The 25,026-nt window shown below is 41.3% G+C and overlaps 2 protein-coding genes across 2 annotated transcripts in view; one reads left to right on the forward strand and one right to left on the reverse strand.

The window, feature by feature from the left end:
- On the forward strand, nt 172–11,441 carry PRDX6 (peroxiredoxin 6). The gene is given in 5 exon segments (NM_214408.1): nt 172–346; nt 4,029–4,185; nt 7,828–7,974; nt 8,729–8,875; nt 10,407–11,441. Coding segments are annotated over 5 exon segments (675 nt in total). The 5' UTR covers nt 172–251; the 3' UTR covers nt 10,536–11,441.
- Nucleotides 10,888–25,026, reverse strand: part of LOC100624136 (ankyrin repeat domain-containing protein 45) — a 119,366-nt gene continuing 105,227 nt past the window's right edge. The window contains exons 27-32 of the mRNA XM_021063653.1: nt 23,351–23,518; nt 21,551–21,682; nt 19,637–19,822; nt 17,512–17,593; nt 16,320–16,375; nt 10,888–14,690 (exon numbers count right to left, since the gene is read on the reverse strand). Of these exons, the coding sequence (XP_020919312.1) occupies nt 14,655–14,690; nt 16,320–16,375; nt 17,512–17,593; nt 19,637–19,822; nt 21,551–21,682; nt 23,351–23,518 (660 nt within the window). The 3' untranslated portion in view covers nt 10,888–14,654. The remainder of the gene's footprint in view (nt 14,691–16,319; nt 16,376–17,511; nt 17,594–19,636; nt 19,823–21,550; nt 21,683–23,350; nt 23,519–25,026) is intronic.

The raw sequence follows: 25,026 nt of genomic DNA on the forward strand, positions 1-25,026 counted from the left end.
CTCTCCTACCGCGCCCGCCAGCGTGGGCCCCGCCCACCCCGCCAAGGCCTGGCCCCGCCCCTCCCGCCCGCCGCGGCCCCGCCCATCTTGGCTGTGCTTTGGTCCCGCCCACCTTGCTCCCTCCTGTCCCGTCCCGCCCCGCCCCTTGAAGCCCCATTTATTCCTCCCCGCAACACCTACAAGGCTAGAACCAGCCATCCGTTAGCTGTCGCTGCTGGGCTTCTTCATCTTCCCGCGTCACTGCTGCCGCCATGCCCGGAGGTCTGCTTCTCGGGGACGAGGCTCCCAACTTCGAAGCCAATACTACCATCGGCCGCATCCGTTTCCACGACTTTCTGGGAGACTCGTAAGTGGCCAGTTTGTCGCCCTGCCCTGGGTTACGCCCGGACTCGGAGGTGCCTTCCCCTTTTTCTCCCTTCCGTCCTCCACCGCTTGCCGCCCGCCTCCTCCCGGCACCGGTTCCTGCACGTGCCTTTCCTATGTGCCCTGCCCCGCGGCGACAGATCGCCGCTGAGAGGAGGCGACCCTCTGGTCAGCCATGCGCCCGCCACTTGATCCTCTCCAGCCTCCCGGCCCCCGCATGGCTGGGCTGGCTTTAGAGAGGGGGAGGGGAACAAAATCAGGTCCTGGGAACTGCAGGCCAGTGCAGAGGAGGGTTTGTTGTCTATTTAATTCTGTCTTCTAAACTCTGCAAGTAGCGTGGTTCAGCCGAAACAGGGAGGAGGCAGGAGCCGAGCCTCATCTGCGGTCAGTTCCTGGGACTTGTGCCCAGGGTCTCACCTCCCTCCTTCGGTTCTGGAATTTGCTCCCTGGGGAAAGTGGGTGTCCAAGGCCAAAGTCAGAGGACACTGCTGCTGGCTGAAGGTTCAGGAAGGGCCCAGCGTGTTATCTGAGGGTTCTGCTTGCTGCAGTGGTATTTGCACAAAAAATTTGAAACCACTAGCTTGCCAAGTAAGTAGCTGAAAGACTTTTTACCCTGATCCTGCTCCAGTGGCCACAATATGATTTGATAACAGCTTTGGGAGGATCCCAGAACACTCTGTGTGTGGGTGTGTCCTTCACTCCAGAACCTGCAACACCTTGAGGCAAGGGCTTCCTGAGGTCGTTCAGTTGCAGTGATCCATGGCAGGCACCGGAGCACCCCACCTCCCCAGTTGTAGACCCTTTTGTTTCATAGCTGCGTGCCTCTCACTGCCCCCTCCCCCATCTGCCATGCTTCCAGCAGCACGTAGCCTTGCCGAATCGCTGACCCATGATCTAGCCTGGCAATCATACCACTATGACTTGGAGTACATGGGTGTAACCGTGGTTTTACAGCTCCTGAATAAGCAAACTTTAAGTTTATTACATTTAACATGAAACGGCCCAGATGTGTCTAGTTATGTTTCTGGAGTTCCAGTGGCCCCACTACACTGTGGTCCAAGGCTTTATGACCTTTGCTTTGTACCCTTTTTATATAGTGTCCAGGTATATGTAGTATATACAGAGGGCAAAGTTTATGAGATTAATCAGTGCTTGGACAGACCCATGCAGAGCACCTGGGAGAGATTCTTAAACTTAGTCCTAACCACCCCCCTTTTAAATTCCTTAAATCCATTTTCCAGCCACTGATTAAGGGAAAAGCTAAGTTTTTTGAAAGAGAACTAGGCTAGAAAAAGGATGAGAAATGGAACATTCAGACCTTAAAGACAGGGAAGGGCTTCGGAAATACAGACTATGTCCAGTCTCATACTTGAAATCTAGGTATTAGTATTTCTCCAAGACTCCAAAGGATTTTCAGAGAATGTTTCTTCCCACTCCAATCTACAGCCCTCACCTCCCATAAAACAAAATCTTATCAGAACTCTTGAGTTAAATATATTAAAGATAACTATTAATATAAAGCATATTTACTGTAGCAATATTTATAAATGATGTAGCTATTTAAACTAACCCACTTGGTGGGGGTTAGGGGGAGTATTGTGTATTGGCCTTGACCTTGATTTGATTAATAGCGTGCCTTCTCAGGGAGTCACCAGTAAGAAGAGAAAAATATCTGCATTTATAAACAAATAATATACAAGTCAGTCTCAAACCAGGCAGGGGATAGTACTATTTCCTGCCCTACCCTAAAAATAAGTTTGAGCCTTTTATATCATTATAATGGATTTTTTTTTTCCTAATATAATTTTTCCAAACTCCATTCTTAAGGTGATCTCAATCCAGGTGATCCATTTTTGATCCAGTTGTGTTTTGGAGTAAAAAATTAAAATAATTTCGAACACTCTTGGTATCTACCCTGCCCTCGGCAACTGGAAACAACTAAGGGGTTTGTTTGGGGCTGCATTTGGTGAGTTTATTGAGCCTAATCACTCTTTCTGTATGCATGTAGTAGAAGCAGCTTCTTCACAGTGCATCTCCACCAAACAAAACATATATTTTCCTTAGGGTGATGAGGAGGGACCCTCCCTTAAAGGAGGAAACATTCTGTCTTTTGAAAATGAGGAAGGAAGGAAATAGGATAGTGTAATTGTATTACTCTGAAGAGCAGCAGTAGGGAGTTTTAGAGGGAGACAGGCCTTACACAGTAGGACATTCCCAGAGTTCCTATTCCCAGCCTTGTGGTAAGCTACAGAGTTTGGTTCTGAGGTGGCTTCAAAGGAGTTCCTTAACATGATTCAGCAAAACCGTCTCTTGACTCAGCAATGGAAAGAGAATGCCTAACAATACAGGAGGAAATGCCCTGTTGTTGTTTTTTTTTTTATTCTACTTCTGAAGACTTTCCTTAAGTCTCATCTGATCTGTAAACAGATCCTTTACCACAGGCTCTTAAGGCCTAGTTTTTACTCATAGTTTATTTAAAAACATATATATCTCTTACTGCCCTTCATAAAAAGTAAACATACCACATCCCTCCATAATCTTAAAAATATTACTTCTCTCATCCCCATCCCAGTCTTGCCATAGGGCCATCCACCCATTTGTAAGGAAGTCTTTTCCTTTCCTGAAGACTTGGGAGTTGAGTGGCAGATGTAGGTGGGATTTAAGTATCTTGTCTCTGTTCTGTTCTTTGTGCTTCAGGAAACTTGGCAAACTTTGGAGAGGTCAGCTTGGCATCTAGGCTAGATTTAGTAATCTAGTAGTTTAGGATCCTGCTTTAATGTTGTCAAGTCGATGGGAGGGTGGAAACTGAGTGTTAGATTTTCTTAGTTGAAAGAGTAGTTTCTGTTGCCAGGGAGAAGGAAACAGTACTCCAAAGGTTCTTGGTGACTTAGCTTGCAATGTACTTAAAATCTGTACAAGTTTAACCATAGGTAATGATGATTTAGATATTAGTAATTACTCAGCATCTATAGTTATAGAAATCAACATTGTAGGCTGTCATTTTTCCTACCCACTTGGTCTAAAGCAAGAAGAAAATGCAAATGAAGGGATAGGTAAAACTCTTAAAAGTGCTGTTGCTTTGTCCGGGTACAAATATTGGGCAGTGCCCCGTTTGGCAGGTTAGAGCAGTAAACTAGTTTTAGAAAAGTTTTTATATCTGTTCACTTCAAAGAAGCCAAGTGTCAGCTTTAATTTTACAAATAGAGGATAGAAGCCTATTTATTTCTGATTACATAATCTGTTTATTATTGTAAGTCAGGGGTTGGTCTAGATTCAGGGCATATTGGGACATCTGTTAAAGTCTTTTTAAGTATCTATCATGTTGAATTTCATATCTTTGATTGAATTGGACTTTTAAACATAGGCTCTTCTAGAGGTAAGAAGATCCAAAAGCATTCTTCAACAGAAAAGTTTGAAAGTAATTGTCCTCATAGGCATTCATTTAAAAAGTTAGGGGAGTTCTCTGGTGCTCTCATAGTTAGGATTCGCACTGCAGCCCAAGTTCAGTCCCTAGTCTGGGAACTTAGATTCTACATCAAGCCACTGCACTGCTGTGCCAAAAAAGAAAGAAAGTCATTTTCGATCTAGCATTTGTGATTTATCATTGTACACGTTGTTGGCAAGAATCTCTCTATTCATTTGTGGCCTTCTCTTCCTTCATTCAGATGGGGCATTCTTTTCTCCCACCCTCGGGACTTCACCCCAGTGTGCACCACAGAGCTTGGCAGAGCGGCCAAGCTGGCACCAGAATTTGCCAAGAGGAATGTTAAGATGATTGCCCTTTCAATAGACAGTGTCGAAGACCATCTTGCCTGGAGCAAGGTACAGTACCCATTGGCACATGCTTTAAGGTTATAGATTAAGTTAAAAATGTTATGGAGTAGCTTGGTTTTTTTTGAGGTAAGGGTACAAGTAACTTTAGATTCAGACTTCACTGATTATTTGAAAATCTGACTTGGACTACACAGTATGTCCACCTTGCTAAATCCAGTGGTTTGTTCTCAGACCCATTTTTCTTGGCTTCCAGGACACCACCTCTCTAGCTGTGCCTGCTCATCCTTGGAGTGAATGTCATCTCCCAGCTGCTAATATATGCTGGAGTTGCCCTGACTCATTTCTTGGACCTCTTCTCTTTTTATCTACACTCTTTCCATTGGTGAACTCATCTACCCACATTGCTGTGCTCTGCTTCCCAAATTTCTATCTCTAGGCCAGATTCTCCTGGCTTCCAGATTGTTGTAACCACTGCTTACTCAGCATCTCCCTTGATATGTCCTATCATCTCAAATATAGTATGTCAAAAACCAGGCTCCTATTCCTAATCCCAGGGTCTTAGTCATCTCAGCTAATGACATCTGCATTTGGTATTTGCTCAGGCCAAAAATCTAGGATTCACCCCAATTCCTCTGTTTTTTTGTTTGTTTGTTTTTCCACACTACCTGTCTGAGTCATTGGCTAACTTAATTTGCTCAACCTTCAAAATATATCCAGAATCCTATTTGGAAGATTCTTTCCCCAGGTATCTTTATGGCTTGCCCTTACCTATTCAGGTCTCAACTCAAATGACACCCATTAAGGCTATCCTTGCCCTCTTTATCTAAAATTATAACCCCTCCTCCTCCCCCAGTCAATTTTTCTCCTTAGCGCTTGTCACCATCTCAAATACTCTGTACATTGCTGATTTGTTTGTTTCTCCCCACCAAAGTGGAGGCTCAGCAGGGCAGACTCCTGTTTTGTGCACTCTTGGAACAGTGCTCAGGACTCAGTACATCCCAGGCAGCAGTCTTTATTTGTTGAATGAATGAACAGAAGCAACTATCTACTTTCAACAAAAGCATTTACTTGGATAATAAATGTGGTCTAGACTTGACAACATTTTAATGACTTTGCTACAATGTCTACAAAATGATGCTAGGGAACTTTTGAAGAATGCTTCCCGTGCACTAGGCACAATGTCAAGCCCTTCATGTGTAGCTGAATAGAAGATGTAGCATGGACTTGTGAGCTGGTCACTTGGGGCTCCATTCCATGGCCACTGTATACCAGTTAATTCTAAGTGTCTGATATTAGAAGAATCATGTACAGGAAGAAAGAAAACGCATTTCTCTTTCTTGAGGTGGATTTTTTCATTCTTTACACTTGGCTGTGAATGGCCGCTGACATTTCCACAGTATTCTCACAGGCAGTTTCTCATCAGTTTCTCTAAGTGTAGCCCTTTAAGGGAGGTATATGGTTCCTGCTCCCAGTTTTTCAAATGAGAATACTCTTTTTACCTAGGGAGTTGGAGGGACAAGCTCAAGATTTACCTGCCAGAAAATGGTGCCAATGGGATTTGAATCTCAAACAGTGTTCTCTTTAATACTAGATGATAAAAAGTAGTAATTAGCTTGATTTGGGATAGAATAAAGCGAAGGCATATGGCTCTTTGGTGTTCAAAGGGTAGAATGTAATGCCTATTGTGAAAATGGAAGGGTTGAGTATTACTGCATAGTAATAATGAAAATTACAGTTGGCTGAAGGAGTTCATAGCCCATTATATAATCCCTTTTAAAGTACAGGAACACACCCAGGTTCATTTCCACTGGTGAGTTTGTGCCTTAGAATTTTCAAAACTGTGATTGCATTAAATAGAAAACAAGTCCCAATTTTCAAAATAGTGTCCAAACTTTGAACAAACTGGTTACATAGGGAACCTCAAGGTGCCTCTAGCATGAAATCATACTGATTATTACTTAGGTCTGGTGACTTGATAGACAGCCTATGTCAGCAGAAGGAAAGTTAAGCTAATAAAATTAAGAAACGTGTTAAAATTTCTTGTGATCCATTTCAAAGTTCACCAATGTCTTTTATCCTATGGCGTCTCTATTAAGAAATATACAAAGGATCTGTCTGCTGTGACATCAACTCCTGTTTTTCCTGTTTTACTGGCAAGGCTCCACATAATAAATAGACCTTTTTGTGGTGGGGTTTTTTTGTTGTTTTGTTTTGTTTTTTTGGCCACACAGGTGTCATGCAAACATTCCTGGGCCAGGGATGGAACCTGTGCCACATCAACAGCCCATGTCACTATAGTGACACCAAATCCTTAACCCACTGAACCACAAGATAAATTCCTCATTCTCCAATCAGTAGTTTATGCCTATATGTTTCATTAATATTGCTCCCACTCCCTAGAATGCCTTCCTTTGCCTTGTGAAAATCTTATCTATTCTTCAAGGCCCAGGTAGAAGCTTTTTTTTTTTTTTTTTTTTTTTTGTCTTTTCTTTTTAGGGCCATACCTGTGGCATATGGAGGTTCCCAGGCTAGGGGTCCAATCAGACTGTAGCTGCTGGCCTACACCACAGTCACAGCAACGGTGGATCAGAGCCGCATCTTCAACCTACACCACAGCTCATGGCAACCCTGGATCCTTAACCCAGTGAGTGAGGCCCGCAACTTCATAGTTCCTAGTCGGATTTGTTTCCACTGCGCCACAGGATCTCCCCTAGAAGGCTTTTCGAAGGCTTTCCCAACACAGCAGTCCTACCAATGAGGAGGCTGGTATACTTCAGCATTTTCAACCTGTCATTTACATATTATCATCTTGCATTTGCTGCTATTTATGGGAATTATCCAACCAAATTAGAAATTCCTTTGAAGGCAGGAACTGTGTCTTACTCATCTGTATCCTACATGTACTTACCATAATGCTTAACCCACCTTATGTGCAATATCAGCACTAGATCAAATGATGAAGCTAGATTTTTTTTTTCCCCAAAAAAACTTCCAGGGATAGGAAAATAAGTGAAGTTTTACTAGAAGAACAAGGGATACAGAGAGAAAGGGAGTACATAATGGTCCTTTAGTTCAGACTTGAAATGCTTGGTTTTCTATGTGGATTTCACCCTAGTATAAAGTTACCTTTGCCTTTTTACCCATCATTTAAATCGTCCTTGAAGTATATATTCAACTCTGTTCTTATATTTGCTTTAAGTTTCGTGTTTCTTTATCTTTATTAATATCTGTCTTAACAGTAGTTTAATGTCTGAGTCAGAGTGCTTTTGAGGCAAAGACCAGATCTACTGAATTATTTCTGCATGTGGTATAATTTCTAAATGTGAACTTATTGTTTCTGAAGGTTTTTTTGGTATTTGGGTACCCAGAAGTACCTTGGACTGGGGTGTAACTCTATATTATTCAACTCTTAAAGAGTTTAATGCTGCTTTCTCAAAGCAGTAAAAGCATGCTAAATTTTAAGAGACTTGGACATGAAAAGGCTTATAACCTAAGTACTATACCTAGTGCTATTCCTGTCAATGAATAATTGGGATGAGGAGTGTTTACTCATTAATTTTCTTATTAAAATTACTTAGAGAAAGTTTTATTATTATGGCCCTCCTCCCTGTCTTATAATAAAGACGATGGCTGTTAACTGATTAAATTCACAGGTTGAAATTCCTCTTTCCCCTTTCACCTGCATTTCAGGATATCAATGCTTACAATGGTGAGGAGCCCAAGGAAACGTTACCTTTTCCCATCATTGATGATAAGAGTCGGGACCTTGCCATCCAGTTGGGTATGCTAGACCCAGCAGAAAAGGACGAACAGGGCATGCCTGTGACAGCTCGTGTGGTGAGTTGTAAACATCCATTATATAATCATCATGACTGACCAGGCTATATATGTCCAAGGAAATGCTTGGACCAACTAAAGGAAATGGGAGAATTATCTCCAATTAGGGTATGTCTTGGTGGCACTCTTCACTTATTATCTAAACGCTGGGACAAATAAAAAATTTTCAGCTAAATTTTTTAACTGTTTATTTCACAGCTTTTGGAAATCTACATAAAAGTTATCCTTAGATGTCATCTAGAACTGAGAAATATTTTTCTGTAGTACTCCTGACAACCCTTTCTTTAAAGCAGTGGGTCACAGCCTTCATAAGGCACTCTGGCTTTGAATTCTTATTTGTTCTGTCCTTACCCACCAAACTTAGTCCCTCATCTGCACAAATGTACAACAAACTGAGGACCAGTCTCAACTCCCATTAGTGCTATATTTTTATGACAATCATCTGTCGTAAACATAGTTCTTCCTGAGGCCATTCCTAGGTACAGTTTGCAAATCAGTTTTTCTTGCTGAGACAGCCGGAACCAAATATAATTCTCTTCAAGTTTAGAAAAATAACATGGAAAAGAAAATCATCTGTATTGCAGCCATTCAGATTGAGTGGCATATCCTTCTAGATATCTGGGGATTTTTGTTGGTGTTGTTTTGTTTTGTCATACCCTTGAAAATTTTTAATGACGTAAAAGCTTTCTAAGAGACTTCAATATCAAAAACACTCAAAGAGCTCTTCCTGTTTGTGTGTCTGTGTACTTTGCAGGTATTTATTTTTGGTCCCGATAAAAAGCTGAAACTGTCCATCCTCTACCCAGCTACCACTGGCAGAAACTTTGATGAGATTCTCAGAGTAATTATCTCTCTCCAGCTGACAGCAGAAAAGAGGGTTGCCACTCCGGTTGACTGGAAGGTAAAGATGTTAAAAGGGCAGACTCTCAACTTGCCAGGAAGGCCTGTGGGGGCCAATCTCTAAATGGCCACCTTCAAGTTCTGTGTTACCTGGGGCTGTGTTTCTGGCATGCAGGTACACTGGGAAGAGTTTTTCTCCTGGCTGAGTTTAAGAAGATTTGCTGAGAGGCCATTTTCAGGCTCTTACCACATTTTATACAAAACACAAACTCCCTATATTTTGTTTAGATTATTTGGATAAATAATTGGTCAGAATGATTCCTTTTCCTAAGAAAAGGACATAAAAGGGCATCAAAGTACCTGGTGTATTAATACCCTGAAGCATTTCGTTTCTCCTAAGTTTCAGCCTTTTAGACCCATGTAGAATTCTCTGAAACTTGTTCATGAACTTTGAATATCTAAGATTTCTGCCACAGGTAGGGCATGGAGAATATCACAGGAATGTTTTAACCTACATTTTTTTAATATGCTAACCTGAATACCTGGTTTGGTTATTTTGTTTCTTCTGACAAGCAAGTCATTTAAATTCTGTATCCATGCATTAAGCATACATGCACAGAGCCCAGACAGCAGGCACTGGGAGAGAGCAGTGAACAGTCAATATCAAGTCCCTACCCTCACAGAATTTACACTCCAGTGGGTAGAGGCAGACAATAAGCAAGTTTATAGGCTATGAGGTGACAGTGTGATAGAGAGTGAGCAAGCGGAGGTGGAGAGAAGGAGAGCAGTGGTGAAAGGCTTGGTTTTGTATCTGCCTGTCAAGGAAGGCCTTTCTCTGAAGGGACCTTTGGGAAGGCTCTAAAGAAAACAAGGGACCAAGTCACACATATTTGGGAGGGAAACACACTGCAGACTTGAAGGAACAACAGCTAAGGAGCTTGCCTAACAGTGAGCTTAGCATATTCAAGGAAGAGAAGAGCCAGCATGCCTGGAAAAGCAGCAGCAGGAGGTGGGATGAAGGGAAGGGGATGAGAGAGGAAGCCAGATTCAGTCAAGCAGGACACTAATAACTTAGAATTAAAATTTTAGGAGTTCCCGTTGTGGCTCGGTGGGTCATGAACCCGACTAGTATCCACGAGGATGCGGGTTCCACCCCTGGCCTCACCCAGTGGCTTAAGGATCCAGCCTTGCCATGAGCCGTGGTGTAGGTTGAAGATGCAGCTCAGGTCCTGCGTTGCTGTGGCTGTGGCATAGGCCGGCAGCTGCAACTCTTATTCAGCCCCTAGCCTGAGAACTGTCATATGCCACAAGTGCAGCCCTAAAAAGCAAAAAAGAAAAGGAAAAATAAGAGAGAAATGTCAAAGTGTGGTGGCGAGCCATTACTGGGTTAAAATAGGACTATTTCTTGTTAAGATGGGGAAATACTTCCCCAAAGTGTCAAAACCAAAATTCCTCAGGGGAGGGAGCAAAGGAGACTTAATCAAGCAAAGGAGAATAATCATTCTCATCAGTACCTGTAGCTACTTTTCTAAAATTAATTCTTGCCTTTAGGCTTTAGGATAAGACTCACCATTGTCAATGTCTTTCCATAGAATGGAGACAGCGTGATGGTCCTTCCAAATATCCCTGAAGAGGAAGCCAAAAAACTTTTCCCTAAAGGAGTCTTCACCAAAGAGCTCCCATCTGGCAAGAAATACCTCCGTTACACACCCCAGCCATAGGCTCTCCAAGGAGTTGGTGCTGGAGCTGCTCACTTAGCACCATGAGCCAGAGGATGCCAGCAGCCCCTCTCATTTTCCTGCAGCAGTTCCATAAAAACATCCTGGTGTGATCTCAGCCAAGGTCTTTAGGTTGCTATACTACTAGCTTATTAAATGAAAATGGCACTAAAAATTCCTTGGGATTCTTTGCTCTGTGCCTTCAGCAGCATTCTCTTCTCTTCACCTATCAGCTCTCTGCCAACTCTCTGAAATGTGAGGCTCATCTTGTTGGATCTCTGCAGGGTCAATAAGATGGTATCAGTTTATGGTTGAAAGAAATCGGCTTTGCTCCATCAGAGATTGACTATCAGGCTTTTTTGTTTTGTTTTGTTTTGTTTTTTAGCTATTCTAATCAAATCCTCTCTTCTGTTACCCATTTTGGAAAGCAATAGAACGTGGGGTTCAACTTCCCTGTACACATCTAAGTACAGAACCTAAGGATGTAGAGTACTCCAGATGTTCTTCAGTATTCCATGTTTTGATCACAGCTGGGAAAAACTTTTTCAATTCTGTACTTTTCCAGTTGATGACTGAAGCTGGGGGAGGGATCTTTAAATACTTTGCTATCAAGAAATTTTTTCATTGAATTTCTGTTGAAAGGGGGCAACTACAGAAAAGGTTCCCCTTCCCTGCCAGGGAGGTGTACCAGAAGGCATGAGCAGTACAACCAGTGCCAGGTGCCTTTCAAAGTATCTCTGGATGTCGGTCTGCTCTATGATGAAGTGCCCATGAAAGTGCACACCTTGGCAAGAGAGGACAATTGGAAATGTTCTACTATAGAATTAGTCATAAGTGGGGGAGGGGGGCTATTTTCTGAATTTTGCTTTTTAGGAATCAGCAAATAAACCCTTTGTTAAAATGCAATCAGAGAATTCTGTTGTCATGTTTTGAACTACTACTTTAGATGTGTGCCCTGGGGGCAGATGTTTCCTTTTTAGTGGGATTGACCCTGGTGCTTTTCTCTGAAGACAGGGAGATAAAATTTCACATAATGAAAAGGGTGGGGCAACCGATGAACACGTGATTTCACCACCTACTTTGCTTCTTTGGGTTACTTGCCTAGATCCTGTGGACTGTGCGACGCTTGCTGTAAAGAGCTCTCCTTAACCTAACGTTTTTGTGGGACTGTTGGGTTTAAGAATATGAACCTTGAGAATAATGGGACATCTGTGCTCTTCTGGAAAGGGTATTAAGTACTCTGACTTAGAGTCTCTCAGACTTATACTGTTCTAATTAGTCCTGGGTTTAGAAAGAAGTGTCCCATACCTGTTCAAATCTTTTTCATGTAACCCTCTATATTTTTTTGAGTAGAATTGTGTAAAACATGGTCCCTGGTACCATGTTTTATAGAAGTCGCTTTGAGAAATCAAGTTATTCTTAAGTCCTCGTCTGGCTTCGACTTTCTTTCATGGTAACAGTTCAAAGTCTAAATCTCCAACACTAATTATTCAAACTTGAGTCTTATCTTTACTGATCAATGGAACACTGGCCATTGAATTTTATAAATTCAAAATCAAATTCATCAATTTTCCCCCAATAAATATTTTGCCCCTCTTATCACTCTCTCAGGCACCCAAACCTTGGTGTTTTGTTTGGCTGTATCTATCTACCCATATAGATGATGTCAGCATAAAAATGCTGAAAAGCTCAAGGAAAAAGGAGGTCATGAACCCTCAAATTGAGCTCTGACTCTGACACTAAGCAGGATGAAGCCCTGAGACTAAAAGCATTCTTTTCCAAATATAAAATGTTAATCAATGAACATGCATTGCCAGGGTAGAGGTGATGACACGTACATTTTTTAATACACTATTGGGCATGGGGAGGAGAGTCTGCCTTTCTAGAATTATTGCTCTCAATTTCCACGGGGAGAACAGATTTAATAAATCCAAAGACGTATTAACAGAAAGTGAATTATATGGCCCTTGTGGCTATGAGAAAAGTATAAGAATTTGAGAGGCAGCGTACCATATGACTTCTCAAGGAATCATCAAATGCTTAGGCTAATTTAGATAGATTAGTAAAGTGATAAATTTGAGTCCCATGTGTGGTCTTGTTTAAAGTCTGACCTCACCTCCAACCTCTACCCTAAGGGTAGGAATCTGCATTGAAAAGCTCAAGATGGGGTAAGAAGCCAGAACAGCTGTTTCTAAAGGGCCAAGTCAAGATGTCAATTATTGGATGCAGTGAACTGACAGTGATTACTCCATTTGACCCCATCCCTTCAGGACAACACAAATTGAGGAAATACAACTTTGACTCAAAGGGTGCATTAACTAATTAAAAGGTCATTGCCACCTTCTTGTCAGTGATTAGCTCAGAAATGGACATGTGATTCAGTTCTTGGGATTGAGACACAAATAGAGGATTATCAGAGTTTCTAAAGAATTCTTGACTCGAGAGCAACTGGAAGCCTCTTTTTCTCTCACACTGAATATGAACAAGAAAACATGAAGCACGGATTGCTGCTGGCAGTTGACTTACAGCCTGGGAGCTGGAGTCCAGCCATAGGATGAGGCTGTAAAGGTCAACAGCCAAGTGGAGAGAAAGAAAAAAACCTTGATCCTCCGTCATCACCAATCTACCTACCAACTGTGAACCCCTCCTACTTCTGGACTTCTATTAAGTAAAATAATAAATTACCTTAGTGTTCAAGCCTTTTGAATTGGGTTTTCTGCTGCCTGAGGCCAAAAGCATCCTGATGTAGCTGGAGTGAAGTATTGTCCTCTAGTTGTTTCAAATACTTGGCAATATGCCTCATAAGCAAGATGGTAGAGCAGACATTTGTTTTCTGCTTCTTCTTCATCCCCTACCCTGTGGATCTCAAGCCTCGATATGTATTAAATCACATGAAGAGCATGTTAAAATGCAGAGGTCAGGGGCCTACCCCCAGAGATTGAGTCTACAGGTGACCAGAAGTTCATCTGGAGCACAGGTAATTGCGATAAGAGTGCACAGCAGACACTGCAGCTGACCCAATACCCATTTCCCTTTATTCTTTACTAAAAGACCTAGATTGTATTAAGGGTGACAAAGTGAGTTGCCAGTTAAAATTCATCTTACAGTGACAAATAGGTATAGTCATGTGACGGTGCTGCCCCCAGGGTGGGGGTCCCTTCCTACTAAAAGCAAAGCTCAGTAATGAGAAAGGAACTTGCCTTACTGAAAAGCAAATGGGATGCCTGAGTGACAGATGTTGTTTTGCCACCCTAAGGATGAAAGCACAGGCCAAGAATGGAGAGGAGCCTAAAAAGAGCCTGGGTCTGTGATAACTTCCTTTAGCAACCAGTCCTGTGGTTTCTGTAATGTGCAGCCACATCTGACATTTGTTGAGACACAGGTGCCCTACAGGCCACTCTGAGAAATACTGCCCTATTCTAGCTATCCGAAAAGTTCTTAATAGTTAGGCTTGACTTTTTTCTCATGTTTCCTTCTATTCTTCCATTACGGTTTACCCTGGAGTAGAGAATCATGTGTTCTTTTAAAATCTTAAGATGAAAAGGAATTATGGATTCTAAATAATCAGACCATAAAATTTAATTTTATTTGACTTTAAAATAAAATGAAAAGTGATATCAAAAATAGTATGCAATGTAAGCTTGTTAATTTCTCTTAAGCTTTGCTTTCAGAAACTGAGATTATGGAATAGAGTTCCATTTTCCAATATTTACTAAACTGGGAATGGGGGAAATAGCTTTGAAAAAATGTTAGGGAGATACTTACTATAGCAATATCACAAATCAAAATTATACATCATATGCTTTAGATAGTAATATGTTAATTTACGCTTGTGATAACTTGTACTCTATTATAACTTGCCCTCAGCTGGATACAGGATTTCATTTGCTAGGCCATAAATTTTAGGATATATTATCCTGAAGAATTTTGAACATCTCAAGTATAATGTAACAACTTAAAATCAGAGCTTTTGGAGCAGTCCATCAATCACCTGTAAAATAAATGCAGCAGTAAATTGTTTTAGCAATTTCTAAATAAACTCCTTGCCAGATCATCGTTCGGCACTTGAGTCAGGATATTAGCTTGGTCTTTAACCTGACTCCACATATCACATTAGTGCCATTAATATCCTTTTCTAAAATGGGTTCCAGCTTCCAACTATAAAAGAAAGTCAGAATTAAAAGTGTTAGACTATGAACATTCCAGAAAAAAAAAACTTAAATCATAAAATCAGAAAACTTACTGAAAAGTTTTCATTTTATTATCTGGAACACCCCCTTTTTAAAAGACCTGACATATTAAGGACTTCGAGTAAGTATGTGTGCATCTATCTCTATGCCATCTAAACACCATCTTGTAAAGAGATACATTAATTCAATTAGAGTAGTCTATCAAAGGTACACTTAAATGTTAGGAGAGTAAAATTCCAGTTAACTTTGTGACTGGTTTCAAGGTGAACTGGAAACTTTTCCTAAATTGGAATGAGAATTTTTTAAATAATGGACCCCAGAAAAGAGTGGCAAATGAGGAGTCAAATCACTAGATTTTCCCATTTGTGCAAAAGGGTCCCATTTAGATGAGGAGAGGATAACCTAGGAAGACTGCCTACAGAGAATGAAGTTGCTTTGTTTAAAGGAATCAATAACTGTAAGTTTGGTCAATGCAGCTTTCTTTCCCCCAACACACTGCAAACCACCCTGACTGTCATAAATGATGGTGGCAGGACAAGCATTTCCATTAGAGGGGTTTTAGGGTAGCTATCTGGTTGGGGTTGTGATGGGCCAAGGGACGTCTCATGAAGCTGCACCTACACAGCCATCATTTTTCTTTAGAGGACATGCTGATTGGAAGTGACTTGGCAACTGGTGCAGCCCATTCTTGGCACCATGACTGCTACGTGGCCCACTTCCACATTTGCCTGGTGCCCTGTTGCTCTGTCTTTTCCTCCACTCCACTCAGCAGTGGGCTTTGGCCCAAATGAGAGCTGATATGGGCCCTCACTGAGTAATGAGCTTTGCAGGCTACACTTCTTCCCACCAGACTTGTCTCTACTCTGTCCTGGCCCAACGTGACCAGCCCTCTCCTCGTCACCTCTAGGCACAGTTTCTGGCACTTCCCAAACTTTTCTAAATTAGCCCTGATTGCTGAGGAAACTAGGAAAAGGTGTCAGACAAAAACCTAAGTGACTCTCCATAATAAAATGTTTTGCGTTATCTTGTTTTATCTTAGACTCATACAAATTTGTCATCCTACTCCATGGTATGTTTGTTTCAATATAAAACGTAATAACCTAACAGTAAAACGAATTCAATTCTCCCTTTGAAAGATCATCAAGTAAAACTGATATCGAGGGAAGATGCCTATGATCAAGCTCTGCTCCACAAACCCTCACCAGGGACACACACATCCACGGGAAGTCATGCTCCAAAGAGAAGGATCCATATTCAAACCCTAATGTCTAACCATATGCATGATGAATGGTCCTCCCACTCCCTAATCTCAGAGATCCCTGCTTTTGATTAAATGTTGGGGGAAGGAGTTGGGAGTTGGGGGAATGGGAGAGCGAGAACTGGGGCAAAATTATTATATTTTTCAAAAATATTCTATGATTTAATTTTTCAGTAGTTCAGGTAAGCCCTGATCCCAATGTTTCCATATTAATAAGCTTCCGCTAAGAGTCTCTTTTCACACCACCTACATGTCACTACCTGACTTCATAATCTACTTTTGCTCTGCGGTTTAATATTCACAATGAGAAAAATCTAATCAAGGTGTCAAGTTTATTACCTCATCTTTTCGCTTCCAGTTATAGTCTCTCTTGGTCATTTCAAAACTGGTGTGGGCTGAGCCAATCCAAATAAATGTGTGAAACAGAAAAATTCAATTAGGAACTTAAGAGTATAGATAGCAGGAGAATATTCAAAATCTCAATTTACTTTCTCCTTGTAAGTCTCCCCTTTCCCTTCTCTCCTTTCAAAGAGGCTTTTTTACTTTCTTCCCCCTCAAGCAGGTTTGTTACTAGGCTCCCCAAAGTCCAATACAACACAAGAGGGAGTGGCTTGGACTGCAACAAACTGTAAAGTATCTGCTTCCCCTACAGGAGCCAGCGCTTCTCAGCTCTATCAGATTATTGCCACATATGAGGGCTGAGGGTTGGCAGACTTTATGCAAATGAGAAATAATGAGACATACACTATTGATAAAATGTTACTTTGTGCAAACAAGTTGAAATCATAGAACACCCCCCCCACACACACAAATTAACAATTCATTTAGAATGTCTAAGCTAGCAGAGAACACAAATTGCAAGCACCAGGATGGTGCTCATGAGAGGAGCAAATCAAAGATTACCATGTTTTCAAGCTGGGTAGCTGCAAAAATGGTCACTTGGTAAATGCTGAGCACTGAATGAAAGATCTTGAATGTATTTTCCCTAGAGCAAGGCCTTCCTATTTAGTCTTCTTTTAGAATGAATACAAATGAGTGCTAAGCCCATTTAGTGACAATAATTACTTAGTGACTATCAAAGGGCACCTCAAAGTAAGTCAGTTGAGCTGTGGCTGGGATCATGGTTTGGAATATTCAGTGAACATGGGTCAGGTTCCATATTCCATTGGGTTGTTAGAGAACCCTGGCTTCCCACACCTGGGCCTGCTATGTGAGTCTACACCCCCCTACTCCTGCTCTGCTCTGCAAAGGACTATGAGGCTCCAGCCTGCAGGACCAGATTACAAGGTGCCATCCCCCCACAAGGGTATAGGGAGAGAAACATGAGAAAGAGCCATCAGAATTTCAGTGTTTAGAAGTTTCTCACATGTGACCTCCCAGAAGCAATGTGGCAGCTGGGGTGGACCTAAGAATGGAGATGGTGATAAACATACACAATGCCCTGGAATCATTTTCTTAGAATGAAATGAATCTTAAACATATCAGAAGTCCTTCTCAACGGTTTTCCTACCAGTGAAGGGCTACTCCTCACCCATAGCCTTGGTGTTGCTATTTTTAACAGGCTCAGATGCTTGGATAATCAGCAGCTTGCTTAAATCTGAAGTTCCCTGCACCTAAAGGAAAAAAGTCAAAATTAGTCAAACGGGCATTTTTTTTAAATCTCTAACTAGCTCCCTTGTTAACCTTTCCAAAGAATATAAGAAATAAGCCAAAACCTAGAACTGGGCCTCCAACCTAAGCTCTATTTTTTTCACTTCAAATCCTCTTCAACGTTGTTTCAAGAAGTTGGACCAGCAAATTATCTTTTGTATGTTTATTGACATCAGAAAGGAAATTTCTTGTAACCAGTTTGGAAAATGGAATCCCCAGCATCCACTGAGTTACTTTTACTCCAATACTGACACGCAAGGGCCCAGGGCGCAGATGGAAATAAAGCACTTTCCTAGAGTTTTGCCCCATGCACCACAAAATCTGTCCTCCCAGGAGTTCCCATTGTGGCGCAGTGGTTAACGAATCCAACTAGGAACCATGAGGTTGCGGGTTCGATCCCTGGCCTTGCTCAACGGGTTAAGGAACTGGCTTTGCTGTGACTGTAGTGTAGGTTGCAGACGCGGCTCAGAACCTGTGTTGCTGTGGCTCTGGCGTAGGCCGGTGGCTACAGCTCCAATTTGACCCCTAGCCTGGGAATCTCCATATGCCACGGGAGCAGCCCAAGAAATGGCAAAAAGCCAAAAAAAAAACTGTCCTCCCAGAACACAAGGAGCACACAAGTAACAATTTTAACTGTCATTTCTAGATATTATCTAGATATTATTACATAACATCTCATTTAATCCTCACAAGAACCTTATGAGATAGCTGCCTCTTTTATTCTCATTTACTAATAGGAAGCTGAAGGCACCTTTCCGAGCTCACGCAGCTAGTGGGCACAGGGATCAGGTTTTAAATCCATGTAGGCTTGACCCCAAACCAAAGTGTCTTAACAAACTAAACAGTGGGGATTGTTCCCATTTGCCCCATCACTTGTTTCAAAGCTCAAGTGATTTTCATTTTCTATTAGAAAACATTTCAACTACCTCCATCCCCCGAATTGTTGAGAGGTTGATGAAATGAGAATGTTATGAAAGGGGTAAATACACTTTTTAGGAGTATCAACTTTTCCAGGACATAAATTATCATTCAATTCATGACCTTTCCCAGCCTGAACAAGAAGAAAGGGTCTCTCCCAAAGAGGAGAAACTTGTTAGCAGATTAAAGAGATGTCAGCTCTTCTCACCACCTCTTGGTTCTCCCATTCCTGAGCTCTGTCCTCCCATCCCCTCTGGAGTGCAATGGCAGGTGGTTTGGCGAATTAGAGACCATGCTTCTACTCTTCCCATCCCTGTTATGTTCTAGATGTTCACATTTCCTTCTTCCATACAGAGGTATGGAATGATGAGACCCAGGGCCCTGTCAAGTTGAGGGCCCATAGCCCCTAAAGTGGCAACAAGTGACATGGTCCCTACTCATCTTCCCTCTTATCAACCAGTGCAGATACTTCCAGGGCCATGCTAGCATGTGGTGCTGATGCCTTGTTGTGATCTAGGAAAGAACATACCCTATCCTTCTTCTGGGGAGGCACAGCCCATGTCAGGGCAAACAGCTTGGCAAGCAGAGAGCAGGCAAATTCCTGCCCCATCTGTCCCTCAGTGACACCCATGTACAAGGCACAACTTGCACAACAGTACACAGAAGCCCTGTTTACATTTTGATTATTTTGTAATGGGCAGGTGAAAACTGTAGGGTCTTTCTAGGTTAAATTTCTTTTACTTTTTATTTTTATTTTTTAGGGCCACAGCTACAGTACATGGAAGTTTCCGGGCTGGGGGTCAAATTTAGAACTGCAGCTACCAGCCTACACTACAGCCACAGCAACACCAGGTCTGAGCCGCAGCTGTAAGCTACACCACAGCTCACAGCAACACTGGATCCTTTACCTCACTGAGCAAGGTCAGGGATCGAGCCCACATCCTCATGCATACTAGTCGGGTCTGTTACTGCTGAGCCACAATGGGAACTCCATAGGTTAGATTTCTTTTTAAGGTGGTCAGTTGAGTTTTAAAGTCACTTATGGGGCACCATGAACAGAAAATGACTCTATAAATGCTCTTCCTTACCTGTTCACAGGTTTTAGGTAAAATGCAAGGTGCAAGATATGGTATCTCTGTCTTAGTATCAATAACACTGCCGTACACAACAATAACGAATTTCATGTTCACATTATCAATAGTCACTTCGTTATAGCTCGATAAAGTCTCCACATATGCATGATTGAGCACCACGCATTTCTGAAACGTTAAGTCCTAAAATAAAATAAAATAAAATCAGATTTTTTTCCCTATAACTCATACAAAATCACTCATGGTATCAAGAAGAAAGAAAATTCCAATGAAAAGATGCTCAACATCATTTAATCATCAAGGAAATAAAAACCAGCTCACATTTATCAGAATGGCTATCATAAAAAAAACAACAAATAACAAGCACTGGCAAGAATGTGGAGAAAGCCTTCATGCAGTGTGGGTGGGATTGTAAACTGGTGTAACCACTATGGGAAACAGCATGGAGGGTCCTCAAAAAATTAAAAATAAAACTACCATATGATCCAGCAATGCCACCCCCGGGTACTTACCTGAAGAAAATGAAGTTTTGGCAATTAGGAATAAAGCCACTAAGAACATCAGTGTGTAGGTTTTTGTGTGGACATACGTTTTGAACTTCTTTGGGTAAATATCAAGGAGTGATTGCTAGATCATATGGCAAGAGTATGTTAGTTTTGTAAGAAATCTCCAAACTGCCTTCTGAAGTGGCTAAACCACTTCACAGTCTCACCAACAATGAATGAGAGTGCCTGTTGTTCTACACCCTGGCAAGCATGTGGTGCCCTCAGTGTTCCAAATATGGGCCAATTAATATGTGTGTGGTGGTAACATGTTGTTTTAATTTGCGTTTCCCTGATGATATATGATGTGAACCATATTTTCCTGTTTATTTGCCATTCATGTAACATTGGTGAGGTGTCTGTTATGATCTTTGGCCCATTTTTTAAATCAGGCTTTTTGTTTTCCTATTGTTGAGTTTTTAAAGCTCTTTGTATATTTTGGATAATAGTTCTTTATGTGATATGTCTTTTGCAAATATTTTATTCCAGTCTGTGGCTTGTATTCCCATTCTCTTGAGACATGCTAATTTTTTAACCCAATATTTATATCCAGTCTCACAATTCAATGTATATTGCTGAAATTCAAATCTATCACTTCCTCAGTTACTGACTCACAGTAGGTGCTCAAATAATTATCAAATGAGATGTAAACATACAATTGTATATTATGCCAGTCCAAGAACAAACTTGAACTACCTTTTGGACAGAAAGTTCATAGACAAGGCTCAGTAAACTCAATCAAGATTTGAAAAGCCAGATTAATATATATTAACGCAGATACAGTAGACTATAATCAACACCAGGCTGAGTGTTCATTAACCCATTCTAACTAATGCTATGTTTGATTTCTGGGGCTCTACCTATTAAGATTTGCTGAATCTACTTTATTATTTTTAAGGAATGACTGCAGGTAGCCTTAGAAAATTAGCCATCACAGGGGACTGACAACCCACAAGAAGTCAGGATAAGAGAGTAGTGAAAATCCTGGAATCTTTAAAAGATCAGACACAATGGAGTTCCCATCGTGGCTCAGTGGTTAACGAATCCTACTAGGAACCATGAGGTTTCGGGTTTGATCCCTGGCGTTGTTTAGTGGGTTAAGGATCCGGCATTGCCGTGAGCTGTGGTGTAGGTCTCAGACGTGGCTCAGATCCTGTGTTGCTGTGGCTCTGGTGTAGGCCAGTGGCTACAGCTCCGATTAGACCCCTAGCCTGGGAACCTCCATAGAAAAGACAAAAAATAAAATAAAATAAAAAATAAAAACAGCAGACACAACCTTCCTTTCTGTCTTTGTCTCCAAAATATGAAATCCATTTTGTAAAAAATACAGCAAATAAAATTTCATTCATATTTTAATCATGTGACTTACCTCATCAACAAGACTTGATTCAAAATACTGATAGGCAATACTGAGAGCAAGCTTTAGCCATATTTTATATTCCAGGGATGGCCAGAAGACATCAAAACCTTCATATAAATCCTCCAGGGAGATAAAGCAGGCCTGAAACAACAAGGTATCAAGCAATAAGCTTGATTCAAAACTAAATCACAAGACAATCAAAAAAAAAGATGCCTATAGATTTCATCTTCACCTTCTAGAAAAACTATCAACTCTGGCACAGTAATTATGATACACTGCCATTTAAGATGATAAAAATGTACAGTCCAATTAAAGCTATAGACTTAATATTAGGCCAGGAAATTTTATACCAATCAATAGCTATGATAAAGGACACTGCTCATGAGCCCAAGATTAAGGAACTAAGCCACATAAACTTGCCTATTTTTATTGCCATAGTAGATAAAGTGGGCTCATTCACGGTATTTGTTTCTATAGCAAAGTGCCAGTCTGAATAAGGAGGGTGACTCAGAATTCAAGGTACCAGAACGTTAGTGAATTCAGTTCAGCCCTGTGAATACATTTATGCCTTCTATCCTCATCCAAAAATGAAACATATGAAACTGATGAGGCAACATTCCCTTCTGGGTTTGTCACCCTCCTCAAACTCTGGACCCTGATCTACTGCATCTAACGGTCCCTAAAACTTAAGAATTCTTTGCAAATTGGAAAATTTCTATTTGAATCCCCCACAGCTAGCGGAACATCAGGTCACTGATTTGCTAAATAAACTTCTTACTTAGCAAGTGAAAAATGGAGGAAAGAGCAGTGAAAAACCAGAACTCTTTTTTTATTTTTTGTCTTTCTGACATTTCTTGGGCCACTCCCATGGCATAAGGAGGTTCCCAGGCTAGGGGTCGAATCGGAGCTGTAGCCGCCAGCCTGCACCACAGCCACAGCAACACGGGATCTGAGCCGCGTCTGCAACCTACACCACAGCTCACAACAAGGCCAGATCCTCAACCCACTGAGCAAGGCCAGGGACGAAACCCGAAACCTCATGGTTCCTAGTCAGATTCATTAACCACTGAGCCATGACGGGAACTCCAACCAGAACACTTTTTAAAAGTGCTCTCATCATGGGGGCCATTTATTGAGCACCTAAATATGCCAAGCACCTTACGTATGTACTTTCCTTATCTTCATAACACCGTAAGTTAGGTATATTATCTTTTAATTAAAAAAAAAAAAAAAGTGGAGTTCCCATCTTGGAGCAGCAGAAATGAATCCGACTAGGAACCATGAGGTTACAGGTTCGCTCTCTGGCCTCACTCAGTGGGTTAAGGATCCGGTGTTGCTTGTGAGCAACAAGTGGTCATAGATGCGGCTTGGAACTGGTGTTGCTTCAGCTGTGGTGTAGGCCAGCAGCAACAGCTCCAATTGGACCCCTAGCCTGGGAACCTCCATATGCCACGTGAACAGTATGTCAGGGTGTGACATACAAACTATTGAATGTAAAATAGGCACTAGGATGTATTGTACCACTTGGGGGAATATAGACAATATTTTGTAATAAGTGTAAATGGAAAGTAACCTTTAAAAGTTGCATAAAAAATTTTTAAATGATCATAAAACACTCTCCCCACCCCCAGATCCCATGGCAGCTGTGAGACATTAAATTGGCATTCTCTCAGCTAGTCTACACTGCTTCACAATAGCTGGATGGGTGACTGACTAAAGATATCAAAATCCAGAGGAAGAGAAGACACTGGCCCTCTTTGAGGAATAATTAACTAGCAACCCATAATACAGATAGAACCAGTTTCTTACCTGTAAAATAGTTTCACAGATGGCAGTATATTCAAACTCACGCTTAAGCAGACAGCACAGCTCTCCAATTATGTCCCCGCTAGTACAGTACTCTGTAAACCTGGATGTGGACTCTCTTTCAGCCCTTAGGCTCCTCTCTATTCCAAAGGTTGGAGGTGAACTCTGCAGCTGCAAATGGAAACAAAATTAAAAGCCCTTGACCAAAACCTAGGAGCTCCCTCTGGTTCCTACAATTATTATGACAGCAGGAAAAGCCTTTATGAATCCTTTCAGGTGTGAAGGAGGAATAAGTCTTTGTAAAAATCATGGTTTCCAATCCTTTCAATAAGTGGTGCTGGGAAAACTGGAAAGCTACATGTAAAATATAAATTAGAATACTTCCTAATACCATACACAAAAATAAACTCAAAATGGATTAAAGACCTAAATATGAGATTGGATACTATAAAACTCCTAAAGGAAAACTTAGGCTGAACACTCTCTGACATAAACCATAGCAATATCTTCTCAGATCCACCTCCTAGAGTAATGACAATAAAATTAAAAATAAACAAATGGCTTCTAATTAGACTTAAAAGTTTCTGCACAGCAAAGGAAACCCTAAAGAAAATGAAAAGAAAATGCACTGAATGGGAGAAAATATTCACAAATGAAGCAACTGACAAGGGATTAATCTCCAAAATGTATAAACACTCTGCAGCCCAATACCAAGAAAAAACAAACAACCCCATGAAAAAAATGGGCAGAAGATCTAAACAGACAGTTCCCCAAAGAAGACATAGATGGCCAAAAAACACATGAAAAGATGTTTGACATCACTAATTATTAGAAAAATGCAAATCAAAACTACTATGAGGGGAGTTCCCGTTGTGGCTCAGTGGTTAACGAATCCGACTAGGAACCATGAGGTTACGGGTTTGATCCCTGCCCTTGCTCAGTGGGTTAACGATCCGGCGTTGCCGTGAGCTGTGGTGTAGGTTGCAGACGCGGCTCGGATCCCGCGTTGCTGTGGCTCTGGCGTAGGCCGGTGGCTACAGCTCCGATTCAACCCCTAGCCTGGAAACCTCCATATGCTGCGGGAACGGCCCAAGAAATAGCAACAATAACAACAACAACAACAAAAAAAAAAAAAGACAAAAGACAAAAAAAAAAAAAAAAAAACTACTATGAGGTACCACCTCACACCAGCCAGAATAACCATCGTCAAAAAGTCCACAAATGATAAATGCTGGAGAGGGTGTGGAGAAAAGGGAACCCTCTTACACTATTGATGGGAATGTAAATTGGTGCAACCACCATGGAAAACAGTATGGAGATTCCTCAAAAAACTAAAAATAGAATTACCATTTGATCCAGCAAGCCCATTCCTGGGCATCTCTCCAGAGAAAACCATGACTCAAAAAGATATATGTACTCCAATGTTCATTGCAGCACTATATACAATAGCCAAGACATGGAAGCAACCTAAATGTCCATCAACAGAGGAGTGGATAAAGAAGATGTGGTACATACACACAATGGAATATTATTCAGCCATAAAAAAGAATGAAATAATGGCATTTGCAGCAATATGGATGGACCTAGAAATTATCATGCTAAGTGAAGTCAGACAGTGTGACACCAAAGCCATATGCTATCATTTATATGTGGAATCTAAAAAAAGGACACAATGAACT

This window comes from Sus scrofa, chromosome 9 (assembly GCF_000003025.6).
Source record: "Sus scrofa isolate TJ Tabasco breed Duroc chromosome 9, Sscrofa11.1, whole genome shotgun sequence".
Classification (NCBI taxonomy): domain Eukaryota; kingdom Metazoa; phylum Chordata; class Mammalia; order Artiodactyla; family Suidae; genus Sus; species Sus scrofa.